The sequence below is a fragment of the Limulus polyphemus genome, unplaced genomic scaffold, assembly GCF_000517525.1.
Source record: "Limulus polyphemus unplaced genomic scaffold, Limulus_polyphemus-2.1.2 Scaffold73, whole genome shotgun sequence".
Classification (NCBI taxonomy): Eukaryota; Metazoa; Arthropoda; class Merostomata; order Xiphosura; family Limulidae; genus Limulus; species Limulus polyphemus.
In genome coordinates this window covers 281,409-308,590 of record NW_013665683.1, presented here as the reverse complement: position 1 = coordinate 308,590, position 27,182 = coordinate 281,409, and the positions used below count along the sequence as shown (strand labels likewise).

Sequence of the window (27,182 nt, the reverse complement as noted above, 5' to 3'; positions counted from 1 at the left end):
GAAGTTTAAGTATGCAGGCCTGTCCAACTTAAAAGAACTTACCATCAGCTCGAACCTTATCATAATCATATTGTACACATGTACACAAAAGTGTGTTAGCATAAATAATATTTGTTGTAATATCAGTTAGTGTATCTTAAATTTAATTTCTTACAGGGCCGCATCACAACAGCCAGGCCTTTAGATGCTTGTGAATATATATCAAAACCTCCTTATCCTTCCAATTCTAGCTTGAAATGGTTTGTTCTTATTGAGAGAGCATCATGTTCTATGCAACGACAGGTAAGCAGTGTTACTATACACTTTGAATTAGTGTTTTAATAGCAATCAGTACTTAGAATCTTAGAATATGTTAGTTGGTTTAAAGGAAAATAAAATTATAATGAGTGGTTTTGCTGAATGAAATTAATTTTAAAAGGAACTAATATTTTAGATAATTTGATACAGATGTAATTTCAAGTGGTGTTTGCGTAATTATTTTTGTAAAGAGTTGTGATATTGGTCTTAATATCACTTAATGGCTACTATAAAACATATTGATTGTAAGTATGAGTACCTTGAGGTAAGAACATTCTGCAAATATCAGAAATTAAAGGAACTTTAAAAGTTTATTTCATTGTCAGTTTAAGTATAGTACAAATATCATCATCTTTCTCCTTTAAGATCTGCCTGTTAAATGAGGTCTTAGATATTTTAATACAATGTTTTCTGGAAAATAAGCAATAATTTTGCTAAAAACATAAAAAAATAAATGTCATTGGAAAATTATACTGAAACTGTGTTAATGATTCTAAATTCTGTTAAAAAGAACTATCACCTATTTGAAAGTTGTGTGTGATTGCTCTATGAAAATACAAAATATAGATTTTTCATAATGTAGTTTTGCAATATTTAAACTAGACTTAAGGTTATTAAAAAAATTAAGTTCTTTGATATTGTAGGATGAAAACACCTGACAAATTGTCTTGTAACTAGCACAGAAGAATGTTCCATATCTGGCATTATGCAAGCATGCCATTTGAAATCATCCTGACTATTTATCCACATAAGTAAAATAAGCAAGACACTCCAGAATACACCTCATCACACACTTGCTAGTAAATGGTCCCTGTAAATAAGACTAAAATAATGGTGATATGTCAGTATTGGTTGTTTGTAGAATTGGCTGTATCTACTGTGTGCCCTTCAAAAGACCAAACTCCAAGTTTTAGCATTATAAGCTCTCAAGCTTATCACTGTGCCCATTGTGTACAGTAACAAGTTATAACCTTCACTTAACAATTATAATATTGTGAAGAAATTGAATGCATGAGAACAGAACTATAATCACTGTCACTTTTGTGACTTGGTAACTATGATTATTGACAGATAAAATTATTTTGAATTCACTGCTACTTGAAATTTCATTAATTATAGTCGAAATAAATGATTTTTGTTTTCCTATCCTATTTTATAACCAAACATCATACGATGCAGGTTTGTCAGTTTTATGGCTGACAAAGCAGTTATGATTATCAATCAATTAATTGGCACACCTCTTATTTACAAAATGATCCAATAGATGTTGTCATTAATACAACCAATATGGAAATGTGGTATTGTATTTGGAAAACTGTTTTTGGCATATTGGTGTAAAACTGAAATTGTGTTCTAATCTTGAGGATAATAACTAAATGAAATAGTTCTATGTGGTATGCTGCTAATTAACAAAAAGCTATTACTAAATTAAAGTTGCAGTTAACCGTATCAAAACTAAATAATGTTAGCTTTGAGAAGAAAAAATCCATACATTATAAGTTAAGTGTCTCTTCATATTTTATGTATAAAATTTCAGTCTCTTTTTTTTCTCCTCAACACAATCAAAATTTGTGAATTGGAAATTTGATTTTCAAAATTACTATTATTGATTGCTAATACATACATTGTACAATGTATTGTAGATTTTAAAGTAACAGAAATTTACAGATTATGATAAATTGAAATTGTAGATGACAGTACACACTTTAACTCTCGCTAACGACTCAGTGGCTTACACCAATCACATGACCCCAAAATGACCATTAGAGTTTCCATACTACAACTTTTAATATGTTTGGTGTATCTTCATGAAAGTTTCAAGATTTTAGTAAACATTATAAGTGTTTATAAGAAAAAAATCAATTTTTTAAGGAAGTATGTTTCTAAAAAATTGTCTGTGATTATATGGAGTCAAAGTGTTGATTGTTCTGAGAGCAAAATGACTTTCATGTTAAGATTAAAAATGCTTTTCTTCATCTGAAAATTGACAAATTTTATTTGTGTAATCTCTAAAATCTCTTAACTCTTTCAATATGACGTCAGTCAATGTGACGACCTTGTAACCATTTTGTGCTTGTTATAGTTTTCATGCTATAACTTTTGAATTAGTAAGCGGATATTAACGAAATTTGGCAGATTATCAGTAAACATTACAATGTTTTCGTATGCAAAATATCTATTTTTTTTTATTTTTTTTTATTAAGTCCCAAGGTTTGTAAAGCAATGTTTCTCTCATGCCTCTTTTTTCTTTTCACATCTTGCCTATCTATCATGCAAAGTAATTTTAAGATTAAAAAATACTTTAATGCATCAGAAAATTTGAAATTTAATATGCAAAATCTTTATGTCGAGATAGTTATCAAACGTTTCTTAAGAAAAACTTTATATTTTATATCTGTTATTTTTCATTAATTAATCTGTACGGATTCGGTAGATTTGAATGATCTTGCAACCACCATAAGAAAATTATGAAATAAACATAAATGTTTAGATGAAATAGCTTAAATCTCATAACATTATACATTTATATATATTTATTATTTTTATTATACTGTCCTTTTACCCGTGTCTCGCTAACAATACAGAAGTTAAAATGATGTGGCTCATATATAACAGTAAATAAAGAAGTAAAGCAAACAATTATCTCTTCCTGTTACAACCTTTGTACTCTGCTTGACATAGGTTGCTAAGCCTTTAGAAATTTTGTACATTGAGGTTATGAAACAAAATATTTTTTTTAGGTTTTATATATACATTTGAATAACTAAAAAATCATAAATTACTACATCAGTACCATAGAATTCGACTATAATTTATCAAGCTTAGTAACTAAGATATATTTTACTCTTTAAAAAAAATATGAAATTTTGAGCAGACTAAAGACACAACCTACCTCATTGAAATATTTTGGTTGAAAAGAAAAAAATGGTGCTAGCCACATTAGAAATCCTGAGAAAACCACTAAGGGATGTTCTGAGCTTCTGATTGGTTATTCATGTCATATATAGAAGTAAGTGTATACAAGAGAGCATTTCCAACAATGGAAAGAGGTGAGCAGAGTGCCACTGTGTTGGATTTATTACATGAGCAATATTTTAGCAAATAGAAAAGATAAGACCTTCTTATTTTATATTCTAGCTTGTCAAGATCTGTAATTTGAGTTTCTAATTTATACGAAACTGTATACTTAGTATTTCAACTTCACAAACATCTAATTGAACCAGTGCTGCATTCAACATACCACGTGACACACAAAAATTGATGTTTATCTGTGTTTGTTTTAATATTTACATTTAAATTAAGAAATTAAGTAATGTATAGTTCTAAAATTTGGATTATAATCTACTGTTTCATACCAAACTTATTGACATAAATTCATGAAATAGTAGTTGAATAAAATTTTAAATGCAAGATGGCATGGCCTTTCACCTGTGACCCGTCTCAAAAGGGTTAAATACATATCCAAAGTTTTATTTCATTAAAACATTACATTTTACCTGTTATTTTCTCTACCTTAACTATTCAATAACTACCATTCAGTCAATTTAACTATCCTTTTTAACCAATATAAAAAAATATATATTTAAATTACCCATTTTTCATTCTACAATGACTGCAAATTGTAACATGAGACTACAATTCTTTATCCTTAATAACTTAAAGCATATAAAATTATACATCTGTTTGTAATTACCGTTATTGTCTTATTGCTCTTTGGACCATGTCTAATTAATTATTCCACCACAAAAGTTGTAAATCGTGAGGCAAACATGCAGCTCATGTTACCATATTGAATAACAATGCACTAGCTGCTAATGAGCATGTCTCATGAAGAATTATCATTATTTTATTTCATTCTCATGTGTAATATAATCTTATTTCTAATTTTTACACTTTAATTGCTTTTATTATAATAAATATAGAATGCACATAAAAACAAGAAATAAAGTACTCTCAAGGTCTTGTTTTGTTTTGCTGTCAACTTTTGATGAAATTAAGCCTATTTTTTTATACTAATGCCACTACCACACTAAATATCATAGAATAATAACATGAAAAAAGCAAAAATGTTTTCTAATTATCATAATTTTTCTGGCTTTCTAACTATGTGTTAGAAGCCTTTAAAAAATCCAGCTCGGTTAGTTGACATGATTCCTTTGAGAATAAATTTGAAACTGAATGAAGAAATAGACAATTCTCTGTATAGAAAACGATGTAATATAATACATCATTTGATAGATTAAAGCTTTGGATTTCTGTTGGTTATATATAATATAGTATAAAATGTCAGAGAACTATTGGCAATTTGTGAAAGAGAGGATGTGACAGGTAAGCATTGGCAAGTGGGTCTGATTTTCTAGTTTATGGCTCTGTAAACAAATGAAATTGAAGGCAATAAAAATTATGCTTTGCCTGAGTAACTTACATTAAATTCTGTACTTCTCAGAGGGGTGGGAAGTAAATTAGAGAAGAGATAAGATGTATAAAACAAATGTTACAATTTTCATACTAGGGAAGATTGGGATTCTTCAAATATTTCCTCATGAAATTAAAATTTAAAACTTGCATAATATTAAAATTTGATTAATTGACTTAGTTTTGATGCCAGGTTTATTTGTGTACAATGATAATGAAGTAGTTTAATTAAATTTTGAATGCAACTCTAAAAAGCTGTAACTTGCACGCTTTGATATGTCTGTTGTGAGAGGGTTATGTTCAAGAAACTATAAAACAATTAGCTTTTTCTCTCTCTCTTTTCTTTTTGACAGTTTAAACAATATAACCACTTAATCTCTTCAGCCATTTAGTGGTGAATTAAATGCATTGTTGGAATCACTTACTAATATTTCTGTAAATTACACACTGTATTAAAAAAAAATATTATTACTTAACAGCTTGTTCTTTGTTTTGTTAAGTACTAGATATTTCAGAAGTTTCAGCCTACTGCTGGTTCAACACACGACAACTCGAACATCACTTGCTGGTTAGATTGGCTCCTATTTTAACAATTGTTTAACCAGTGTAATGATTCTGTATTATTTCTTTGTGTGTTTAGCACCTTGCTACAGTTTTGCCAATTATGTTTACAGAATATTTTTTCTTCATGTGCCACTGAATGAAGTGCATATGATTTAAGTTGCTTTATAATGAATATCTCATCAAAAGTTTTTTTTGAAATTGTACAGAACTAATGCAGACTGTCTTGCAATTTTAAAGTATAACACACACTGAATAAATGAAATACAGTTGAAAACAAAAATACAAGTCATATTCATGGATAGACTAATTTTTTTTTCCAATGAAATTCACATAAATAAATCAGTTTCTATCTCAGCAACTATTAGAAGAATTGTTTAAGGTTGTTGCAATTAAATAACTTGTGTCTGTTTTTCTATTTTGGATGTTTCAAAGTGAATTGTATGTTTGTTCTAACATTTTAAACAAAAGTTTCAGCAACAATTGAAGAGAAATTTAAAAATGTCATAAAAAGTTTCTTTATAGGCCATTTATATGTACTTAAAATAGAGGGTAAGCCTCTTCCGAAACATTCAGTATAGCTATGGCAATTCTCTTGCACTACATTCAAAGATTTCTTTACTATCAATGTCCTTTTTAAACTTCTGTTTCCCTAGTGTTGAATTGCCACCTGATGGTTTTAATTATCTCTTGTTGTGCCTTGTTTTGGCATCCTTGCTGCTTTTCTCCTTACAATCTCATCAACACCACCTTTATTACTATTGTAAATATTTGCTATACTTGTTGATGATTTTAACTGTCATGCTGCTTCCCATCTTATAATTTAATTAATTAATTAAATTTATTTTTCTTACTAAGTTTTGATTTACTTTCCCATTTGTAATATTTCCCCTACTTATTGTACTTATCCCCATCTCATTAAATGCATCTTCTTGTGTACATTATACCTTCTTTCCAACATTGGCATCTGCTTTACTTTTGTATAGATAAATGTGCTAATGGCCCAACACAGGAGTAGTAGATTTTTCAAATCCCTTCATTTTACACTGTTTCAAAATCTGTATGCAAAATGTTTTAAGCCTTTTTGTTGCACCCTATTCGAGTGATATTGTATGTCATAATGTTTATTTGAATAATACTATTTTAATCACAGAACATGTTCAAATAATTACATGTATGGTGGAATTTTTTTACTTGAACTTCATTTGAAACAGAAACCAAGATTATGTTTAAATTTCACTCCAGTGTGTTTAAAAAAGGATATCTCTCTCCAGGTTCTTATAGCTGAGAGTGCAGGTTATGATGCTGCCATAATTTACAATAAAGGAATCAACAGTCTACAGCCCTTCAGCTCAAGAGGTCAACTCTCCTTGGGTGGGTCCTACCAGAATCTTCTTCTTCTTTCTGCTCTTCATTCTTCTTTATCTTCTCAATCAGGTTCTCTTGCACTCTTTTGTATGTACATAAATGTTGTATGCAAATGTGTTAATAACAATACCTTTCTTTATAACAAATAACATGAAATTTTCTGTAATTGTTATGAAGCATGTATCAAGTGTTTGTGCCTGTTAATAACAATACCTTTCTTTATAACAAATAACATGAAAGTTTCTGTAATTGTTATGAAGCTTGTATCAAGTGTTTGTGCCTATTAATAATAATGGATTTCTTTATAACAAATAACATAATTTTCTGTAATTGTTATGTAGCTTATATCGGGTGTTTGTGCCTGTTAATATTAATGAATTTGGAAAAAAAAAGCATCTAATTCTAAGTGTAGCTTGGAAATGTATTTGCAGAGAAAAAAAATTAACCAACTAATCATCAGGAGGAAATGCATGTCAATTAAGTATAATTCATTGTTCTCAGAGTGCTATATTGAGAATTGTATAAATATATTAGTGGTATTAGCTTTGGGTAAATAACATTAAAGATACTCAAACCATGAATGAGTAGACTAATTGTTTGACAACTTCATACTGTGTTTTCACTTAATAACTGCCCAGTTTCTTTTACTTTTATACTGAATACTTTGTTTTTCACTTTTTATAAGATTAATAATTTTTCTGAAGTATAGACAGACTTAGCTTTGCTTAATCTTCTTGGGTAATACCTCTTAAAACCACTACTGACATTATGAAGGTATGTTGTTTGTGTTGTAAAGAAGAGAAAAATCATTTTATGTTGTTAAAACTGATTGATACTTATCAAATGGGTATCTGATTCTATTTAAGTCTGTATTTGCAAATTAATCAGGCCCAGATTGGTGATAAATCTGGAGAATGTAACACTTAGAAAATTTTAAATATACTAATAATATGTTTGAACACTAGTTGTGGATTAGGACTTCCATTCCATGAAGATATAAATGTTGGTAACTTTTTTTCTCACTGGGTAGTTATTCATCTTATTTGCCCTTGCTTTAACCATATGTTTTCTGAAGAAAAATCAGTTGCTTTTTTTTCTGTGCTATTTCCTGTATTAGAGTTTAGAAAACAAATATAAACACTACAAAAACATCAGAAGATAATCCTAAGCCTTCTACTTCTTGCAAACTGCAAAGCAGTAAATGTAGTCATTGTGGATGTTACTGTAAAGGGATGTCAATGGAAAGAAAGTTATCAAGGAAAAAGAGGGCAAAGACAGTTTCCAAAAATAATACAAAGAAAACTAGAAGTAAAAAGATAAAGTTTTTCTTTGAAAGCAAAAACTGTTATTTCTTGTATCTTGAAGATGATGATTCAGATGTTAATGTTGAAATTTTTATCCCCATTGCTAAGAAGAATGTAAAGCATATTGACATTGAATGTACTTGTGGAAAAACAACAGAGATTGGTCAAAAAATATTACATGAAGATGCTTCTAAGTGGCAAAACGAAATAAAGATTATCTGGGAAACTAAAGTGAGCATTTTAAGAAAAGCCATTCGAGATATTTTGCAAATATTGTATCTGAATATTCCAACTGAATTCGAGAAGGATTTTTTTTTTCTTTTCAAATGAAGTTAATGTTATGTTGAAAAACAGCAATGAAACTTAAGTTTGACAGAAAATTGTATTAATTGTAAAGCCACCTCGGAGACAAACTTCACTGAAAAGTGATAATTATGGACTGTGTTGTGTCAGTTTATACTCTATACTACTCTTCAAGATATTACAAATCACTGCAAAATCAATATCTGGGAAAGGATATTAAATTGGTCGGTAAGATTTTCAGAAGTTGCTTGTAGGTGAATAGGTGTAACCAATTATTTGCACTGTGCAAAGGAATGATGTGTAAATTACTAAAGGTACAGTTGCTTTCATTGTTTCACCAGAAATTCAAATATCTTTCATGGGGGACAAAAATTCTATCAGTGGGTTTTGTCATTGTTAATTTCCCAGCTCTTTCTTGAAGGCTTACCAGAAAGTATGTTTCAGATGTAAAAGACATGTTGTTGTGATATTGAATGTAAGAAATCATCTTTGGGCCAGCCAGTATTCTTTGAAATTGTGAATGAACTAGCACTGAACAGTGTTGAACTTTTCTGAGCAATAGATTATGTAACTAGGTTACTGGTCAGTGATACAATTGATACCACATAAAGTTATTCAGGACAAGATTGCTGTAAAATCAGAATAAGAAAAGTTAATTACTAAAAAAGAATGCATATTGCTAGAATTTTCTAAACTATATATTTCTTCAATGACCATTTAAAAATTTGAACGTGATTGCTCAGTGTATTTTAATTAAGGATGGCTTTCAAATTAAACAAGAATGAATTTTGCAGCAAAAATACAGATTGCTTAGGTTGCAAGTCTTTGTTTTAAACTCATCAATGATAACATTATTAACACATTGTGAATGTGTCACGACTTTACTCGTGTTTCATGCAGAATGTCTTCGTGTGCCATTTATTAAAACGTTGCAATCGAAAGGAGATGGACACATTTTATTTTGTTCCATATGGTTATTATTTTTCTGAATTGTGCTTACAATACCCATATTTTTTATAAATGGCTTCTCACAGAAAACGTAACATGTTGAGTGAAGATGAGATGATTACTGAACTATTTGATGATAATTTGTCAGATCTTCCAAGTGAAGGTGAAGATTCTGATGTGGATGTGTTTGTGGATCATTCTGACAGTGACTAGCTTCAGTGACACTGTTAGACCTACAAAGATATGTAAAGTTGTTGTGTTCTCAACTGATTCTGAATCAGAAAGTGATGATGATTCTACAAATGTTCCTGTTAGTGATTTGTTTTCCCATTGTGATAATGATAATTGGACTGAAATAGATATTCCACTGAACTTGGAAATGTTTGAAAGAAATCCAGGGGTCACTATAAATCCATCTGAACCTGAAAGTATTGCTGCCATGACAAGTCTAATGTCTGGTGATGACTTGTTTGAAATGTTTTGTCAGGAATTGTGTACCTCCTATAATCAAACTGCAGAGAAACAAAATGTCATTTAAAGGACTTCAATGGTCTGAAGTTACACCTACAGACATGAAGAAATTCCTGGGCGTTATTCTACTAATGGGATAAACAAGGAAATATAACTGGAAAGATTATTGGTTAACAGATTCTCTTTTGATTAGCCCAGTATTTTCACAGACAGTGAGCTAAAACAAATTTGAACATTTTGGAAGTTCGATGATAATCAGAAAATGGATGAGTCTTCAGGCAGGCTCTTCAAAATTCCACCAGTACTGGATTATTTCCTCACTAAATACAGAATACTATACAAACCAAAGCAACAGTTGTCACTGGATGAGGGCATGATTCCATGGAGAGGACGTTTAAGATACCAAACGTAAAACCCTGCAAAAATTTTAAAATATGGACTGCTGGTGAGAATGGTGTGAGAGAGTGACACAGGTTATATTTGCAATATGGGGATTTATACTTGTGATGGGAAAAAATTGAAGTAGACTATTCTATCAGTTCTTGCTCCCAATCTTGGATTGTGGCACTACATTTACCTGGACAATTATTACAACAGTACTTCCATTGCAAACCTGTTTCTAGAATATAAAATGAGTCTGCAGAACAATCGAAGCAAATAGAGGGCTGCTGCCAAGCCTGAAGTTTCAACAATGAAAAAATGTGAAACAGATTTTCATAGAAAAGATAATGTTCTTGTTTTCACATAGAAAGGCGAGAGAAGTGAGAATGATTTCAACCATGCATGACTCAATAGTTTCTACCACAGGAAAGAAAAATAGAATAACTGGAAAAAGAATAAAAAAAACCTGTGTGTGTTTTCCAATACAATGCCTACTTGAAAGATGTTGATCGTGCAAATCAGTACCTCTGGTACTACACCATTCTCAGATAAACAGTGAAATAGACAAAAGAGGTAGTACTTTATCTAATAAATTGTGGCATTTGCAATTCATATATAATCTACAAAGCCCTGAATCAACAGACAAAAATATATATATATATAAGCAGTGGCAACAGAATGGATAACTGACAAAGAGAAAGAAAGCTCACTGGAACTAGAGAGAAACGAACTCAGCCCATCATCTGAAGGTACAGGAGAGTCCCTCACAAGGGTCCCCCAAGAAGACTGTCTGGTGACATGAAGCAGCATATTCCTGTGTTCATTTCATCTACAAGAAAAAAGAAATTTCATACCAGAGCCTACAGAGTTTGTACTGCCCATAGGAAAAGAAGTGAAATGCAATACATATGCAAGTTTTGTGCAGTTCCACTCCATTTAAGAAAATGTATTACAAGATACCACACTTTAAAAAATTTACTAGGTGTCTACATGTACATACTCTAAGTTTCAAATGAATAATAAAAAATATAGTTTAGTTATGAATAAAATAAAATGAGTCAGACTCCTTTCAAACTCAACATTTTAATAAATGGCACACAAAGACGTTCTGCTTGAAATATGAGTAAACTCGTAACCCATCTGTAATGCGTTAAGATATGTGTGTGTCATTGATAAATCAACTACAACTGTTCTTGATATTTAGGCAGAATTGAAGATCTTCATTGGACATAGATTAAGGATTGCTAATTTACAAAGGTGAATGTCAGAAGTGTATGATGAACTTAGAAGCAAAGTTTAAAATGAAGATACCACTGTTGTTATAATTTACTTCAAGATTAAACTTGAATCTATATGTTTCAGAGAAATTAAAATGGAAACTTCTTTTGCTAACTTTTTCTTCAACTGGAATAAGAATTATTGGATTTATCCATACTGAAATGTAAGATGGCAAGTCTCTATTAGATAGCTATTTTTTCCAGATCATATCAGTAGATTTCTAGTTGGATAAATCTTGGTAACAATGCAATTACTAAATCTCAGCTTGTGACTACAATGTAATCAAATGAGCTTCCAAATTCAGTTGCATAGCTTGTAAAAATCAATAAAGCTAGGGCATCAAATGGGTTTAAAGTTATTTCTGCTATGGCAAATTAGTTCAACAAGTATGTTAGCTGCATGAATGATTTTAAATTTATTTACCCAAGCAAATTTAAAGAAGGAGGAGATGACTCGTAAGATTTATCAAGTCACAATAGAAACTTAGAAAAAGCTGCTTTCATTGAAGATGAGAACAGTGATGAAGAAGAGGAAATGTGTGAACTCCATGGTGCTTTCTAAAAGTATTCTTATAGTGGTTTCTTATTCAAATAATCTCGGACAGTGCCTTGCACTGCATGAAAAAAAGCTGGAAATGTCATGTTGAATATTCTAACCCCAAAGATTTGAGTGATGAGAAACACAAATAAAATAATACTATCTGCTGGAAATAAGTTGTTCTACAGCACTCAGGGCTTTAAACACTGTAGATGGAAAACAATAGCAGAAAACGATTTGTATTATTATAAAAACTATATGATTTTTATAACATTCAAATGTGGATGGGCTTGTCACTCAAAATATTCAGAATCTTAGGGGGTTAGAAGATACCTCCAGTTATCATAACAGAGCATTATGCTTTAACAGGGAACAAAACTGTAATTGGAAAAGTTCTTTGCAGTTATTATGTAGCAACAACTCGTGGGCTAATTATCTGGGCAGATAAGATTTACCAAGTGAGTTCAAAATCTGATTTACAGACGTACCTAAGAACCCAGATCACTGCGAAACAAGATAGAATGGGATTGGATTCTAAGTACAAGTACATTTAAGTAATTATTGGTATAGGTGATTCTGAACCTAGAATGAAGTATTGATTTGCCTAATGTAAATTCAAGTACCTTTGATTATTTTATACACTAAAACGTCTAAGTTTCTGGCCAAGTTTACAATGAAAATAGCAGTTGACCTTCTTCAAAATAATACCACTTTGACAACCAACTTAGAAGTTTTATCAAAATTAATTTCAATTTTGGGCTGGGTTTTTAGCAGTTAGATTGAAGTCTAAGTGATACATCACTCAAAAATGAAAAATTGGTACTACTGGATCTAATGATGTAAAAATTGATCATCACATTCTACGGATTTTTGCCTGGTAAAGCCGCGAATTCAGGGTTAAAAATTTACTCTTTGCAAGTAAGCTTTATTACAGTGGCGATAAATATTAATATTGATTTACTCCATACTAGTTTTCATTTGTAAGATTAAATACAAAAAAAGTATATAGAAGTTCTGAAAAACTGAAAATAGAACTTTGTTTGAACTCATTGTACTAGCTACATTACTTATTCAGTGAATTGAAAATGTAATTACTTACAATGCCAATATAAACATATTACCAATATTTTAGGATAAAAACTGTGAGTACCTTTTAACAGTATTACTTTTGTACAATACCAATTATTATTTAATAACTTTCAATTGGACAGATTCCTTTTGATTTAAAGAAGATTTCACAAACTTATGAAATAAAATATTGACTTATTTTCTGTAAAATGGTGTTGAATTATAGCTACAAGATGTGCATAAAAATTTCTAAATCCAGTACAGGAATGAGGTGAATTTTCACTTCTAGTGTATTAACATATTACATATTCAGCACAGCTATGAATCACACACTTTTAGATCAGTTGCAATTTAAACTAAATTTTATTATGAAATAGAACAATAGTTTTTAAAATTTATATTAAAAAAAAATTTAAATGTGATGTGGTACCCAAGACTAACTATACTCGCATTGCTGTGGCATGGGTTACTCAATTGAATATGTTTAAGTGAGATAAATATATTTATTGCAAAAAATTTCTGAAGTACTAAGTTCAAGAGTTTGAAGATGTTTGAAACAATTAATCTGAGAAATATCAGAATCATAGTACAAAAAAATGAAACATTTTTTTTTAACAATTCATATCTGTAACTTTGTAATCGAATAGCAGCTAATTGTATACTAGTTTCATATCATATATTTTTTTATGTTTCAACTTTTATGTTAAATTATCTGATATTTGACTACTTGAAAATTATAATTTTTATAGTAAGCTTCATTTTTCAATGGGATTTGTTGGATATTAATTTGTTTAATTTATTCATTTACTTTTATTTACAAGTTTTAAATTTGGAGAATATAAAAATTTTCATTATTAGACTATTGTGTTTTTTTAGATGAAATAAAACTTTCTTTTAATTTTTTCAGCATCTGAAATTACCATTCCAGCTGTTTTGATTGGGGAACGAGATGGTAATGATATAAAAAATCATTTTTTGTTTGATAAAGGGTAGGTATATAATCTTTTTATTTTATGAAAAGTAAAGCAATACATATGGGTATATAACATAGTGTGAAAAAATGTGTATGCTTCAAAAACGTTTGTGTAAACTTTAAACACAGTACGTACAGTATGGTACATGAAAAAGGGCCCGATGTAGCCAGGTGGTTAGGGCACTCGACTTGCAATCTGTGGGTCGCGGGTTGAATCCCCGTACCACCAAACATGCTCGCCCTTTCAGCCGTGGGGGCGTTATAATGTGACGGTCAATCCGACTATTCATTGGTAAAAGAGTAGCCCAAGAGTTGGCGGTGGGTGTTGATGACTAGCTGCCTTCCCTCTAGTCTTACACTGCAAAATTAGGGATGGCTAGCACAGATAGCCCTTGTGTAGCTTTGTGTGAAATTCAAAAACAAATAAACATGAAAAAAGTTATAATAGCTATAGTGATATATGGACAATGTTTTATATTTCAAACTATTACGTCTGTGATTTTAATTAAAGGGTTGTGACATATGCATTTTGTTATAAGATTGCATATCATTACTTTAGCTGAAATTTGATGTTTTATTTCAAAATGCTTGTAGTTTTTCTCTGAACTTCCATATGTAACATATAGACACAGTAATCACATCAGAATTATATAGACATAGGTTGCATTCTAGAAGTGAGGTGTTTCATTTTGTATAGGTTTGTTCAGCTTATTTTTCGGTTTTATATAAATGTTGCATTTATCAAAAAATAATTTGTTAATTTGGAAAAGAACTTGAGAGTAGTTTTTAATAAGATAACCCTTCATAAATCAGGTAAATTAAAGAAATTTAACTCGCAAAAAATGCTTTTATGAAGAAAATGTAATACAATGTGTATGTTACAAAAATTACAGATAATGGACAGTAAAATAATATGACAAGATGTTTACATGAATGGTATTTTTTGTCTTATTTTAATGAAGTCTTAAAACAAAGCACTATTTACCTTCTTAAAACTGTAGAGATTCTGATAACCTTGTCATGATTGATTAGTAATTCTACTGCTTCACAAGAATATTTTTGTTTTAAACAATTATAAGTAGCATGACTTCTCTAGAAAGTCAACATTAAGAATATTTAAAACCTCAATAAGATAAATTATTTTAAATTTAAAATGCATTTTTTTGCTCAATAGATATAACAAAATTGTATGCACATTTACTTAAACATGTCATAATTTTTTTTGGATATTGAAAATTGTTTGTGTTAAGGATTCATAAATTATACCTATTAACTCACACATGCAGATTGATGCAGCCCCCTTGAGGGCAAACTGCACCATTGAATTAAAGAATACAGGAGAATAATTTGTAGTCATTATTCCACACATTAGAAAAATAAGCATTACAAAGTTGAAAGATATTCAATAAAAAAGTGTTTCTTATCTAATTGTATACATAAAAAAACAAGTGTAAAGTTTCACTTTGGGCTGATTTCAGCATACTATAAAGTAAGTCATTTGTGTTTGTGAATTTCCTGAATTTTTTCTGAACATAATAAAACACTAGTAACCCCATAGAGGAAAATTATAATAGCTTTGAGGGGAATAGTGCCAATTTGACTATGTAACTTGAATACAAGTGTAGTTTTATCAATTTTTAGCCAATCACTGTTCCTCAACCTGTTTCATGGTTTGACATTATTACCTGTACCTCAGTTTCAAAAAGTCATAGGCTAGTGATCTAAACAAGTAATGAAAGTTCTATTTCTGTTATTTTCTATTGTACAAGCATAGCTTGGTGGTAAGTTATTAGAAGAAAGATATTTTTGAACAACTTCCATCACAATTACAGTATTGTAACTACTATATTGCTTCCTTTCTTTTGTAGTTAATTCGGTGAGTTAGGGTTAGGTTTATTTCAGGCAAAATGCTTTACAAATTAAGTGTGTTGTAAGTATGCATAATAGCATTGTAGTTATGTGTAAGTGCATGGATATTTGCCAAGTAACTATTATATAAGTACACAGTAATTAGAGAAACTTAATCCTATCTGGACCAGTGACCAGTGATTGCCTTTAAGAAGTTGAGAGCACACCTGCATATCATATTTCAAAATTTAAGTAGAAATAATAATTCTAAGTATACTTAAAAATTGAGCTCAAAATATTTTAGAATCTGTATTTAATAATTTTGTAATATTTGTTTAGTGTAATTCATGAAGAAAAATAATAAAGTTCTAATTTGATTCTGCACAGCTTTGAGGGGGTCTTGCTTGTAAACACGCTTCTAGATTTTGCTTTTTATAATTTTTCTGCCCATCCTAAGGTACGGGTTTAACCTTGCTAAGATGCTATTATTAATTCAAAGAATGTTTTTAAAAAAAATCCATACGTATTTTCAGCACACTGGACTTCTTAAAATTCCAACCCCAACATTTTGGTCATGGTTGTGTGTGTGCTATGCAGGAAGGGTATAGAAATTCATATGTAGGTTATTTATATACAATTCATATTTTTGTTTGTGAAACCACAAGTTACTGTATGTTTTTGGAAAATGAACCTATAAGAAACTTAGTTTTGAAGTGGCACACTGGCAGACCTGAATGTGTGTAGTTTATGTAATATAGCCATTAGCAAACAATCAGCTTATGTTACCCAAGTGCACAGGTGGAGGATATAACTGACAGAGCAGGAGATATAATAAAGGGAACTAGCGGAGATAGAGTTTTTGTGGTGCATGTAGGGGTTAATGATGTAGGGAAAGGTAGGTCAGAGGAGCTAATTAATAAGTATAAGGGGCTGATAAAGGCATTTAAAGAAAAAGGCCATAACTTAATTTTGTCAGAGATACTGCCCGTGGAGATGAAGTTATAAATAGGTCACTCGGGCTAAATGCTAGGCTTAGGTTAGTATGTAAGGATGAACAGATTGGCTGGTTGGACTTGTGGGATCAGTTCAGTGGAAGAAGGAAGCTTTTTGGAATGGGTGGTTTACATTTAATTAAGATAGTGGCTGGTTTGTTTGATACAGCTATTAACTCAGCTGTAAGGGAAGTTTTAAACTACGACTAGATAGTGGTGAGGGCCAGATTTAAATTAAATGCAAAAAACAATAAGAGGCAGAGAAAAGTTTAGCATAGGGAATGAGTATAGAAGTAGATATAAGGGTAGGCTTAATTGTTACTGTTGTAATGCTAAAAGTATAAGAAATAAAAAAAAGATGACTTTAAAGCACTGGTAGGAATGGAGGATTTTGATATAACGGGAATAACTGAAACATGGTTAAACATAGATGATTTTGATGACAGAAATTTCATTGAAATACAGGGTTACAGGCTATTTAATAGGGATAGAGTATTAAAGAGGGGAGGAGTGGCGGCTTTATATGTAAAATGTGAGTTACATCCTGTTGAAGTTGAGGATATCAAAGATAATAGCAAAGAGATTGAATCCATTTGCGTTTCTATCAGTGGATATAAAGGGAAAATGCTTTTAGTGGGAGTTTGTTACAGACCACCAAATGATACTGATGAAATTAGTGAGAAACTTTACAATGAAATAATGATTTGAGCTGTTAATGAAGTCATAATTATAGGTGATTTTAATTTCAGGCATATAGATTGGAAAATGCTAGAGTCAAACCATGAGGAAGAAAGGTTTTTGGAAACTGTTCAGGATGGTTTTCTTTATCAATCAGTCAAGGAACCTACTAGAAACAATACTATTTTAGATTTATTGTTAACTTCAAATATAGAAATGATCTAGAGGATGGAAATTGGGGAACATCTGGGTTCAAGTGATCATTGCTCTATCAGGTTCAATGTTTTGCTGCATATGGAGATAAATAATGATATTTTAGTTACAAGTTTCAAAAAAGCAAAATTTGAAGGGATGCAACAAGAATTATCTGTTGTGAATTGGGAAGCTGAGTTATTTGGAGACACTGATCAGATGTGGAATTTTTTTTATTATTCAAGGTAAACAAATTTCTTATAGAAAGAAAAGGGTAGCTGCAAGTAAAAAATCAGGTTGGCTCACAAAGAGTATGAGATAAAATTATTGAAAAGCATCATAAATTTAAGAAATTTAAATTGACTGGTATAACAGGAGATTTAGAAGATCAATAAAGTTAGTAAAAAAGGAAACTGGGACATCAAAAAGGATATATGAGAAAATGTTGATTGAAAATGTAAAAATTAACAGTAATGATTAAGGATTTCTTTAAATACATTAAGGGTAAACAAAATGTTAGGATGAAGGTAGGACCCTTTAGGGATGATATAGGAAGGCTCGTATCTGATGATTATGATATGGCTGGGTTATTAAATTTTGTTTTTTCTTTAGTTTTTACTAACAAAGATTTAAGCAGTATTCCACATCTTGAACAGCTGATAGATGGAAACAAGATCGAACTAGATGACTGCATTAATTCTGAGCTTGTTAAGAAAAAATTGGGAAGTTTAAAAAAGATAAGGCTCTGGGGCCAGATAATATTTCCTCAAGAGTTTTGAAGGAGGTTAAAGATTGGGTATGTGAGCCACTTGCTACTATTTTTTGTCAGTCCTTGAGTAGTGGGCAGGTACCAGAGGATTGGAAGTTAGCTAATGTAACTGCTCTTTTCAAGGGAGATAATAAAAATTGTTCAAGTAATTATAGGCTTTTTAGTCTTACATCAGTTGTAGGAAAAGTTTTGGAAAATCTGATAGAAGATGCTTTGCAAAGTCATTTAACAAAGTTTAGAATTGTATTGGATAGTCAACATGGTTTCACTAATAGAAAATCTTGCCATACAAATCTTTTAACATTCTTTGAAAAGGTTATTGCTTATGTAGATGAGGGTAAAAGTGTTGATTTTGTGTATCTGGATTTTCAGAAAATATTGGAGAAGGTGCTACATAAAAGGCTTGTAAAACAATTATCTCAATAGGTGTGAGGGATAAGTTATCAAATTGGATAGAAGAGTCGCTGGATGGAATAAAGCAGAGGGTTGTTACAAATGTAGTTCAGTCAAACTGGATTAGTGTCACAAGTGGGGTACCTCAGAGCTCAGCCTTTGCTTTTTTTGACTTACATCAATGACATAGATGAAAGAATAGTCAATAAATTACTTAAATTTGCAGATGGTATTAAGGTCTTTGGTATTGATAGCTGTAAAGAGGATGCTGCTTATTTACAAAAGGATTAGATTATTTAGTGAGTTGGGCAAATAAATGGCAAATGGGTTTTAATTATAATAAATGCAAGATAATGCATGTGGGTTATCATGATTTGAATTATAAGTATAATTTTGATTGGAATAACCTTAAAGTGTTGTGAAAGAAAGGGAGGTTGGTGGAACAGCTGATCAGTTTCTAAAGCCATTGAAGTAGTATACTGTTGTTAATGGTATGGCAAATAGGATTTTAGGTTGTATCTACAGAAATATTGAATACAAGTCTAAAGAGGTTATAATTTCCTTCAGTAGATCACATTTTGAATACTGTGTTCAGTCTTGGGCTCCTTACCTTAGGAAAGACATTGGGTTGTTGGAAAGGATTCAGAGAAGGGTTACTAGAATGGTGCCTGGGTTGGAGGGGTTGTCATATGAGGAGAAGTTGAAATCTGTGAAATTGTTTTCTCTTGAAAGAAGAAGAGTTAGGGGAGATCTAATTGAGGTGTTTAAGATTGTAAAGGGAATTGATAGTGTTGATGCATCATCTTTTTTCGTACTTAACAGTGAGAATAGTAGGACTAGGGGACACAAGTATAGATTTTGGCAGGGTAGGAGTCATCTTCAGCTAAGACAGTTTTTTTTTCTAACAGCATGGTTGGCCTTTGGAGTTTAAGAGAAAATTTGAAAAGTATATAAGTGATAAGGGCTGGCTGTAAGACTTTTTTTTTCATTTTTTAATTTATTTATTAATAGTTTTAGTTTAGTTTAGAGGATGGATCAGCCAATAAGTCCCATGTTGTCTCAAAATGTTATGTCATGTTATATAATAATAATACTCATTCTATATACAGGAGAGTTATGCCTATGAAATTTCAATTTGAAACTGGTATTGAACTGGGAGAGCTAAACTCAACATCATGATTTTTGATTGGTACTACATCCCACCCAGTCAACATTTTTGAAATCTGACTTTAATGACAAGTATGAGGGAAAGTTATCTTTCTAATGATATGTTATTCAGCACTGTAGCTTTGTCAAAATTAATATTCATAGGTGGATAGATTGATAGAGCCTGTTAGCTGTGTGTTGTATACATGGTATTATATATTATGGCCTGGGATCTATGTGATATCCTCTCCATTAATTGAAATGACCTTAGCATGTGGTGGAGTTGATTGAATGTACATGCAGTGAGTTTGGGTTAAGTTGGAAGGTGTGGGTTCTGGAAATATCCCCTTAATATTGATCCAGAGTTCCTGGGTACTTGTACCATCATGGAGGCACCATTCTAGCTTCACTGGTCCTCAGTGTAATCACAAAGTAGAAAAACTGATATGATATTAACAATATACATTACTATTGAATTATAAAATTAAAACATCTATTCACTTATCAATCTACTTCAATAAAATTCTTTTAAAAAAAAAGAGGAGGAGTAATAAAAAAATTTTGCAAAAATTAAGTATGATAGATTAGAGTTGATGGGTATAATTAATTATAATCATGCTATCGTATAATATTAAATATCTCTATGAATTTTTAGCTTCTGAAATTGATTATGAAATACTATTATGTTCTTTAAACCTTATATGTGTATTAAATAAAGCTTCTGTTTCAACTAAACTACAATTTCTGTTTGTTTTTATTACAACAAAACTATAAAAATTAACATTTTTTTAACTTTCAAAAGGAAGCATTATAATAAAAATCCAGTATCACCAACATAAAAAACATCAGTAGAAACTATGGAAATATTTTCAGGCTTCTAATTAGCTGGGAAATATTGCTAGAAACAGTGTGTTCAACCTTCAAATGTGGCATTATCATACATCTTTTTTTCAAACTTATGAAAGTAGAATTATGCTATAAGGAATAATTGACAAGTTAGTTTACATCATTTTGAAGTTTAGTTGAGCTCTTACTCATTATAACAGCTGGGAAGTTTATCTATTTTCAATGCTGAAATAGTTTACAACTGGGCATTACTATCTGTAAAAAGTACATAGAAATAAGTTTACACAACCTCTAGAAGCTTGAGAAATATGACACTTTATTTGTAATTCTACATTTTATAAACTATAGAAGCAGTAAATAAATAACTAAAAATGTATGTAGCTTAGATTGTTAAAGATATTACAAAAATGAAAGTTAAAACATGTTTTAAGGTCTTATTTACAAAATTAACTAAATAACCATTACATAATGTCCTAATATCAGCTCTTCACTATTTTCAGGCACATATATTGAAATAGATTAAATTTATATTCTAAATTAAATATTGAATATAGATATGAAACTTTGCATTGGAATGACCCTATGTTAGTTGTGAAAAAAGTAATATGGAGAATGCAGGGTTTTTAATAATATGATTGTTTTTAGACAGAAAATACATGTTCATTAAGAAAGTTTGTCAAGGCTTGTGAAACTTAATTCTGTATTTTATGCAAGCCAAAATGGCAGGTGTGTTGAAACAACATGCTCAGTCTAAAAAAGTTTTTTTAAAAATAGAATTGTATTGATGTTCTAGGAAATAGATTTTTGAAGAGTGTTTGATTTCATTGCTAGAACTTGAGGATGCAATATGAACAGTGGCATAGTAATGTTAAATCACAGTTCCGTCATTAACAAGTAATAAACTGACCAGTACTCTTATGGTTAAGCCAACTGATTAAACTGATCAGTTTTACCTTTATTATTCAGAAATTCAGTACCCTTCTGGTGCAACTGTATTGTACTGTGATTCTGCGAGATGTTTTCCAGAGTGCGGTCATTGATTCAATATAAATAGTATGAACTGACAACTAGTATAAGTTGCATAATTATTATTGTCAATCCACAATATACATAACTTCTTCACAAATGTATATACTTCAACACAAGCCTAAGCATTTAACCTTTCATACTTTATCGAACTCCACCAAAAAGTTATGCTGGGTCTGTCATTTACCATAATGTGATTGTTGGCTTTTATAGATCACATAATTAACACAGTCGTTATAGGATATAAGTAACTTTCTTTATCCTAACTTTACATACTCCAGTGCTAGTTTAAGGATTTTTTACACCATAGAGATTTAAAAATATCTTTTATATCTGACTTTCCTCAAATTCTTTGCTAACTTCTATTAAATTGTCCTTCAGCTTTTAAGAATTAGTCACATTTTGTTTATTCCCTTTATAAGCCCTCCTTTCAAGTATAGTTGTTAGGCAGACTTTCTTTAGCAAAGTCTTGGCGGATTGAGATGGTTAGAACTAGACCACATACTCTAGTCGTCATATACTCACATAGACTGTGCTGTTGTTCTGTGGACATCTAATTGGAACTTGTCACATATTTGATAAAATTTAAGTTTTTATGTATTTCTGGAATTTACAGTATTAAATACAAATTAGGCAGTATGTGTTTTAGTTATTTGTAGTATTAGGTAGATTGGTATGTACTCATAATTAATACTATTTATTATTAATTGTAATTATTATTGTAAAATTTAGCAGCTCTTCCTGTAGAAGTTATCATATAATGGAATCTGAACCCTAAACTTGCTAAATTAAAGTGATATTCATTTTAATAGATGAATCATGTTTTTAGCAGTCTCATTGAAGTATATAAAATAACATTTTGCCATTAATTTGGTTACACTGAAGTAACATTCCTACAAAAATTTCTACCCGAACACAGTAAAACAAGTTTCTTGTGAAAATGTTAAAAAAATATATTTTTGTTTTTTGATTTAACACACAAATTTGTATTCTAAGTAAAATTTCCAGTTATTAGGCCTCCTGTTAATCAAATTTGAAAACTTTTTTTTTTATCTTTAGTAAATTTTATCAGAGTAGCTACTGAACTATAACATAATAAGAAATTAAAATTTAAAGGATGACCCCCACAAATCTTTTTTTCTTGCAGTTAAAGTGGTGGCTGGTTTAAAATATATTGTTTCTAGAATGATTATTAGAAATTTATCTGATTATTCTATCCTGCAGATCGATATTTAATCATCTCTAGACATGTTTAGATAGATGATGAAAATATGGCTGAATCATTATCGAGTTACAAATACTGGTGTAAGAAAAATATCTCTTATGAATAAGGCTCTTTATCATTCATTTGATGATTATTTTTATTTAAATTAAATGAGTATATTTCAATTGTAGGGCCTGGGATGTGTTCAGATATCAAGCTGCACTTGGGAATTTGTACATAAAGTACTGTGCATTATTAGCAACTTTTCCCAATGAATGTATGCATCTAATGATTTATGAGCATTGTATGTTTGTTATAAAATTTAAATATATATGTGGTGTCAGGTTTTTATATGTGCTGAATTCTTTACAGTAGGTGTCTGTGACTTGTTGGAAATAAATTTCAACAATAAACAGACAGCACACAAAATCCACTTGTTTCAAAATAACATATTCAAAACAAGTCAACCATATGTACAAAAAAATTCATTACACTGTTGGTTACCACAGCTGAATCTAGAGCTTTAAATAATTCTCTTTTTTGTCAAAAGTCCACATAGCCTGGTTCAGTTACCTTAGAACCCAATTGACACGACAAGTTATTTCTTCTCTCCTCTGTTATCACAATACAGTCAGTGATAAATTCACTTACATGACCCCATGGGTTACCACAGTTATATCCAGAGCTTTAAATAATTCTCTTTTATGTCAAAAGTCCACACAGACTGTTTCAATTATTTTAGAACATAACTGACAAGAAAACTTATTCTTCTCTATCTCTGTTGTTACAATACAAGCTGTGAAACTCACCACTGTAACTGTTGGTTATGACAGTTGTATCCAGAGCTTTAAATAATTGTCTCCTTTTCATCAAAATCCACACAGGTGGGTTCAAGTACTTTAGAACACCACTTGACAAGACAAATTCTTCTTCTTTATCTCTGTTATTATAATATAAACTGTGAAACTCTCACTTTAGAAATTGCCTGTTACTAGCCCTCTAGTAACAACAATATTACACATAGTGAGAAAAACTTAGAAGCTTTGAGTAAAATGACGTCAACAATATTACAAAAGCCTAGTACAACAACTAAACTACATACACAATGTAAGACTTGTACAGAGTTACATAAAACATGTCATAACTATCACTTTTAAAATAATTAACTTTTAACAGTTGTTATGAAAACTAAATAATCATTAAGTATTAGATCATGAATAAACTAATAACTTAAATGGAACAGTCTTGTATATCCCACATGTGGTAGTTATTTTCAATATCAATATGGAATAATATAGTTTTGCTGTTCACTCTCTTTAATGGTATCTAATTACTAGAATTACTTACAGGAGCAAAACTTCTCTCGTGAAGGAATATTCTTGATAGTTAAGTAAACATATTAATGGTAGGAGCATTTGTTTGCCTAAAATTGATCTGTACATTATAAGCATTTGTCCTTTCTCATAAATAATATCACTAGAGTATATTAAATATGTAGGCATAAATTTTTATAGTGGATAAACAATATTATCTTAGTTTCAGTGTATCTTGGAATTCTTATGAAGGAAATGAAATGAATGTCTAAGCTGGAACTCCTAATAATCATATAGTTTTAGTTTTCCAATTGGAACACCCATCTGGAAAGGATTGAAAGCAGTTAACCTTAAGTTCATTCATAAGAAGATTGTACTTGCAAAAAAGAGAGCTGTTGGGAAAAGTTTTATCAGTTAATAAAGTGTATTTTATTGAGTATTTTTACACTGAAAAAAATGCAAAATTAATACAGTTTGTTATTTCAGAAAACTTACCGCTAAAGAATCTTTATTGATTTTGTTGCAATATTGAATATTTAAGTTGAAGTATTTTATTTTGTTACTTATTCTATGCATTTTGAGATGTTTATTTTTTTCTTTTTGAATTTTATTTTCAACAGTTACATACTAATTCTGTATCCAGATCAGGTCTTTAACCTCAATACATATTTGCTTCCCTTTGCTCTTGTAATTGGTGTCTGCTTTATCCTCATGTTAACATTTATGGTAAGTACTAGTTTATTGTTTATTCTCCTGTAGGGCTGAACAATTAATCAATATAATCAGGTACCTTTCAGGTAAAATAATCAAATAATTAAAGTTAGCTTTTGTAATTATTACCATTATAAATTTTCTTTGTTAGTTTTGATTAATTCAACGTAATCAATTAGTGTCGCAGATCACTAAAACGATCAACTAATCAAAATAATGTTATTGATTATTCCAATTATCCAAATCTCGTTTGATAATAACGAGTTAGTTGAATGTAATCAATTAATTGATTAGCAAATTCCATTAATTGCCCCACTTTAGTCTGATGTTCACTGAGATGTGCGGAGTGTTGTTATATGCTGTTGTTGTTGTTTAACATTCTGCTGTGTATGATAATTCCACTTCTAAGCCTTGCCATAATATATTTATATAAGTACACCATTCTGTTATGCGTGATGAGTACCACTAATCTTGTTGCTGTATATGGTAAGTGCAACCTTTTTTATCAATTTGTATGGTAAATTTCTCTGTTCTATTTTTGCTGTGTATTGTAAATGCCATAAACCGTATTAGTGAATTCATGTTTAGTAAGTAGCATGTTGTTATATATACATTCTGCACTACATGGTATTAGTGCCACTAACCTTACCATTGTGTATGGTAAGTATTACTTTTGTCATATATATTCTTGTGTATACTGCAGTTAGCTTCTCGCCATGTAAGGTAACACTTATTTCATTTTGATCATGCATAATTGATATAAACTTAAACTAAATAATATTTTATATATTGATTTCTGTTTATGATAGTTTGTTGTTTATGGCTAGTACACATTAACATTTCACTGCTCGTAAGAAGTATGACATCATTATTCATAGTTTTTGTTAAACATTATATGTGTTACATTATTCTAAACTTTTCGTTTTTCTACACAGTTGTTTATTGCCAGTTATCATAAAAAAACTAACTTGTTATGATAAACATTACCATTAATATCTTTAGTACTACTAACATTTAAAAGGGTCTTGAAATATTTTAACATTTCTATGTACTAAAACATGGTTTATCAGTCAGTTTGAGATCTTTTGAAACAAGTAGGTGATTGTGTTCATTATTTTTTTTTATTATGATTTGATGTGATTACATCTAATTACTTAAAGTTAAATATTCGATATAGGTATGATTACTAGTAAAATGATTCCAAGAGTTATGAAAGTGTCAGTAAAAATGCACTTACCAATAAAGCTTCTCAAAAGTGAGTTTTGTTTTTTAACTAATAACCAGATAATTTTATAACAATCAGATAACTTTTACTTGATTTTATTTACTTAGCTGAACATGTTTATTCAACATGAGCATCCATGTTAATTTAATAAATAAAAAATGGAGTATTCTGTAATGATTGATATTGTATTAAGTGTGATTTTTGCAATTAATGTAATAAAACAGACTTCATGTTAAAAGATGTTAAACTAGATTTTGTTGTTTTTAGGTAATCAAATGCATTAAAGATAATAGACAAAGACAAAGGAATAAATTATCATCAAAGCATCTGAAGCAGCTTCCTGTTAATAAGTTTAAAAAAGGTAAGTCAAAATGATAATATCAGATAAAATGTTATCATTGTTATAGCTTATATTATTACCTTTTTAAAAACCTTATCATAAGATAAAATACTGTTCTCACGTGAGATGAGAGATGATGTATTGCAAAGGGATGTTGCCCATCCCCAATATGTATTAACAAGAAGGAAATGTGGAAAGTTAATTTGGGGTAAAATGTCATTATTGTAAAATTAATAGATATCCAAATGAAGTAGAAGGAAGGAGTTTTTCATTATTTAGTAGAAGTAGAAGGTATGTTAAAGTGAAATATGATTATTGTTAACATTTATTAGACATTACGATAAAGTAGAAAGTCATTCAAAGTGAAATTTAGTTATTACTAATATTATTTACAGTCAAGGGTAAGGAAGATGATAGTTTGACGTACATTTTGGTTATTGTCAATATCAAATACACAGTTGAAGTAAAAGATTGTTTAAAGTACAATTTGATTATTTGAAAAGGTTTTTCATTGTACAAAACTTGAAGATAGCTTTGATATACAGAAACATCTGTTAGCTGAGTTCCTCAGCAGATATATCTTTTGCAACATCT

At 30.1% G+C, this 27,182-nt stretch overlaps 1 protein-coding gene across 4 annotated transcripts in view; it reads left to right on the top strand.

Moving 5' to 3' along the window:
- The window catches only part of LOC106466342 (E3 ubiquitin-protein ligase RNF13-like), a 58,667-nt gene that overhangs the window by 17,340 nt on the left and 14,145 nt on the right, over positions 1 to 27,182 (top strand). For 3 of the 4 annotated variants that reach the window (XM_022394781.1, XM_022394793.1, XM_022394786.1), the window contains exons 4-8: positions 157 to 282; positions 6,549 to 6,711; positions 13,840 to 13,921; positions 24,933 to 25,038; positions 26,516 to 26,609. In XM_022394781.1, coding sequence (XP_022250489.1) covers positions 157 to 282; positions 6,549 to 6,711; positions 13,840 to 13,921; positions 24,933 to 25,038; positions 26,516 to 26,609 — 571 coding nt within the window. The remainder of the gene's footprint in view (positions 1 to 156; positions 283 to 6,548; positions 6,712 to 13,839; positions 13,922 to 24,932; positions 25,039 to 26,515; positions 26,610 to 27,182) is intronic. The other variant, XM_013926620.2, reaches the window with a different exon arrangement.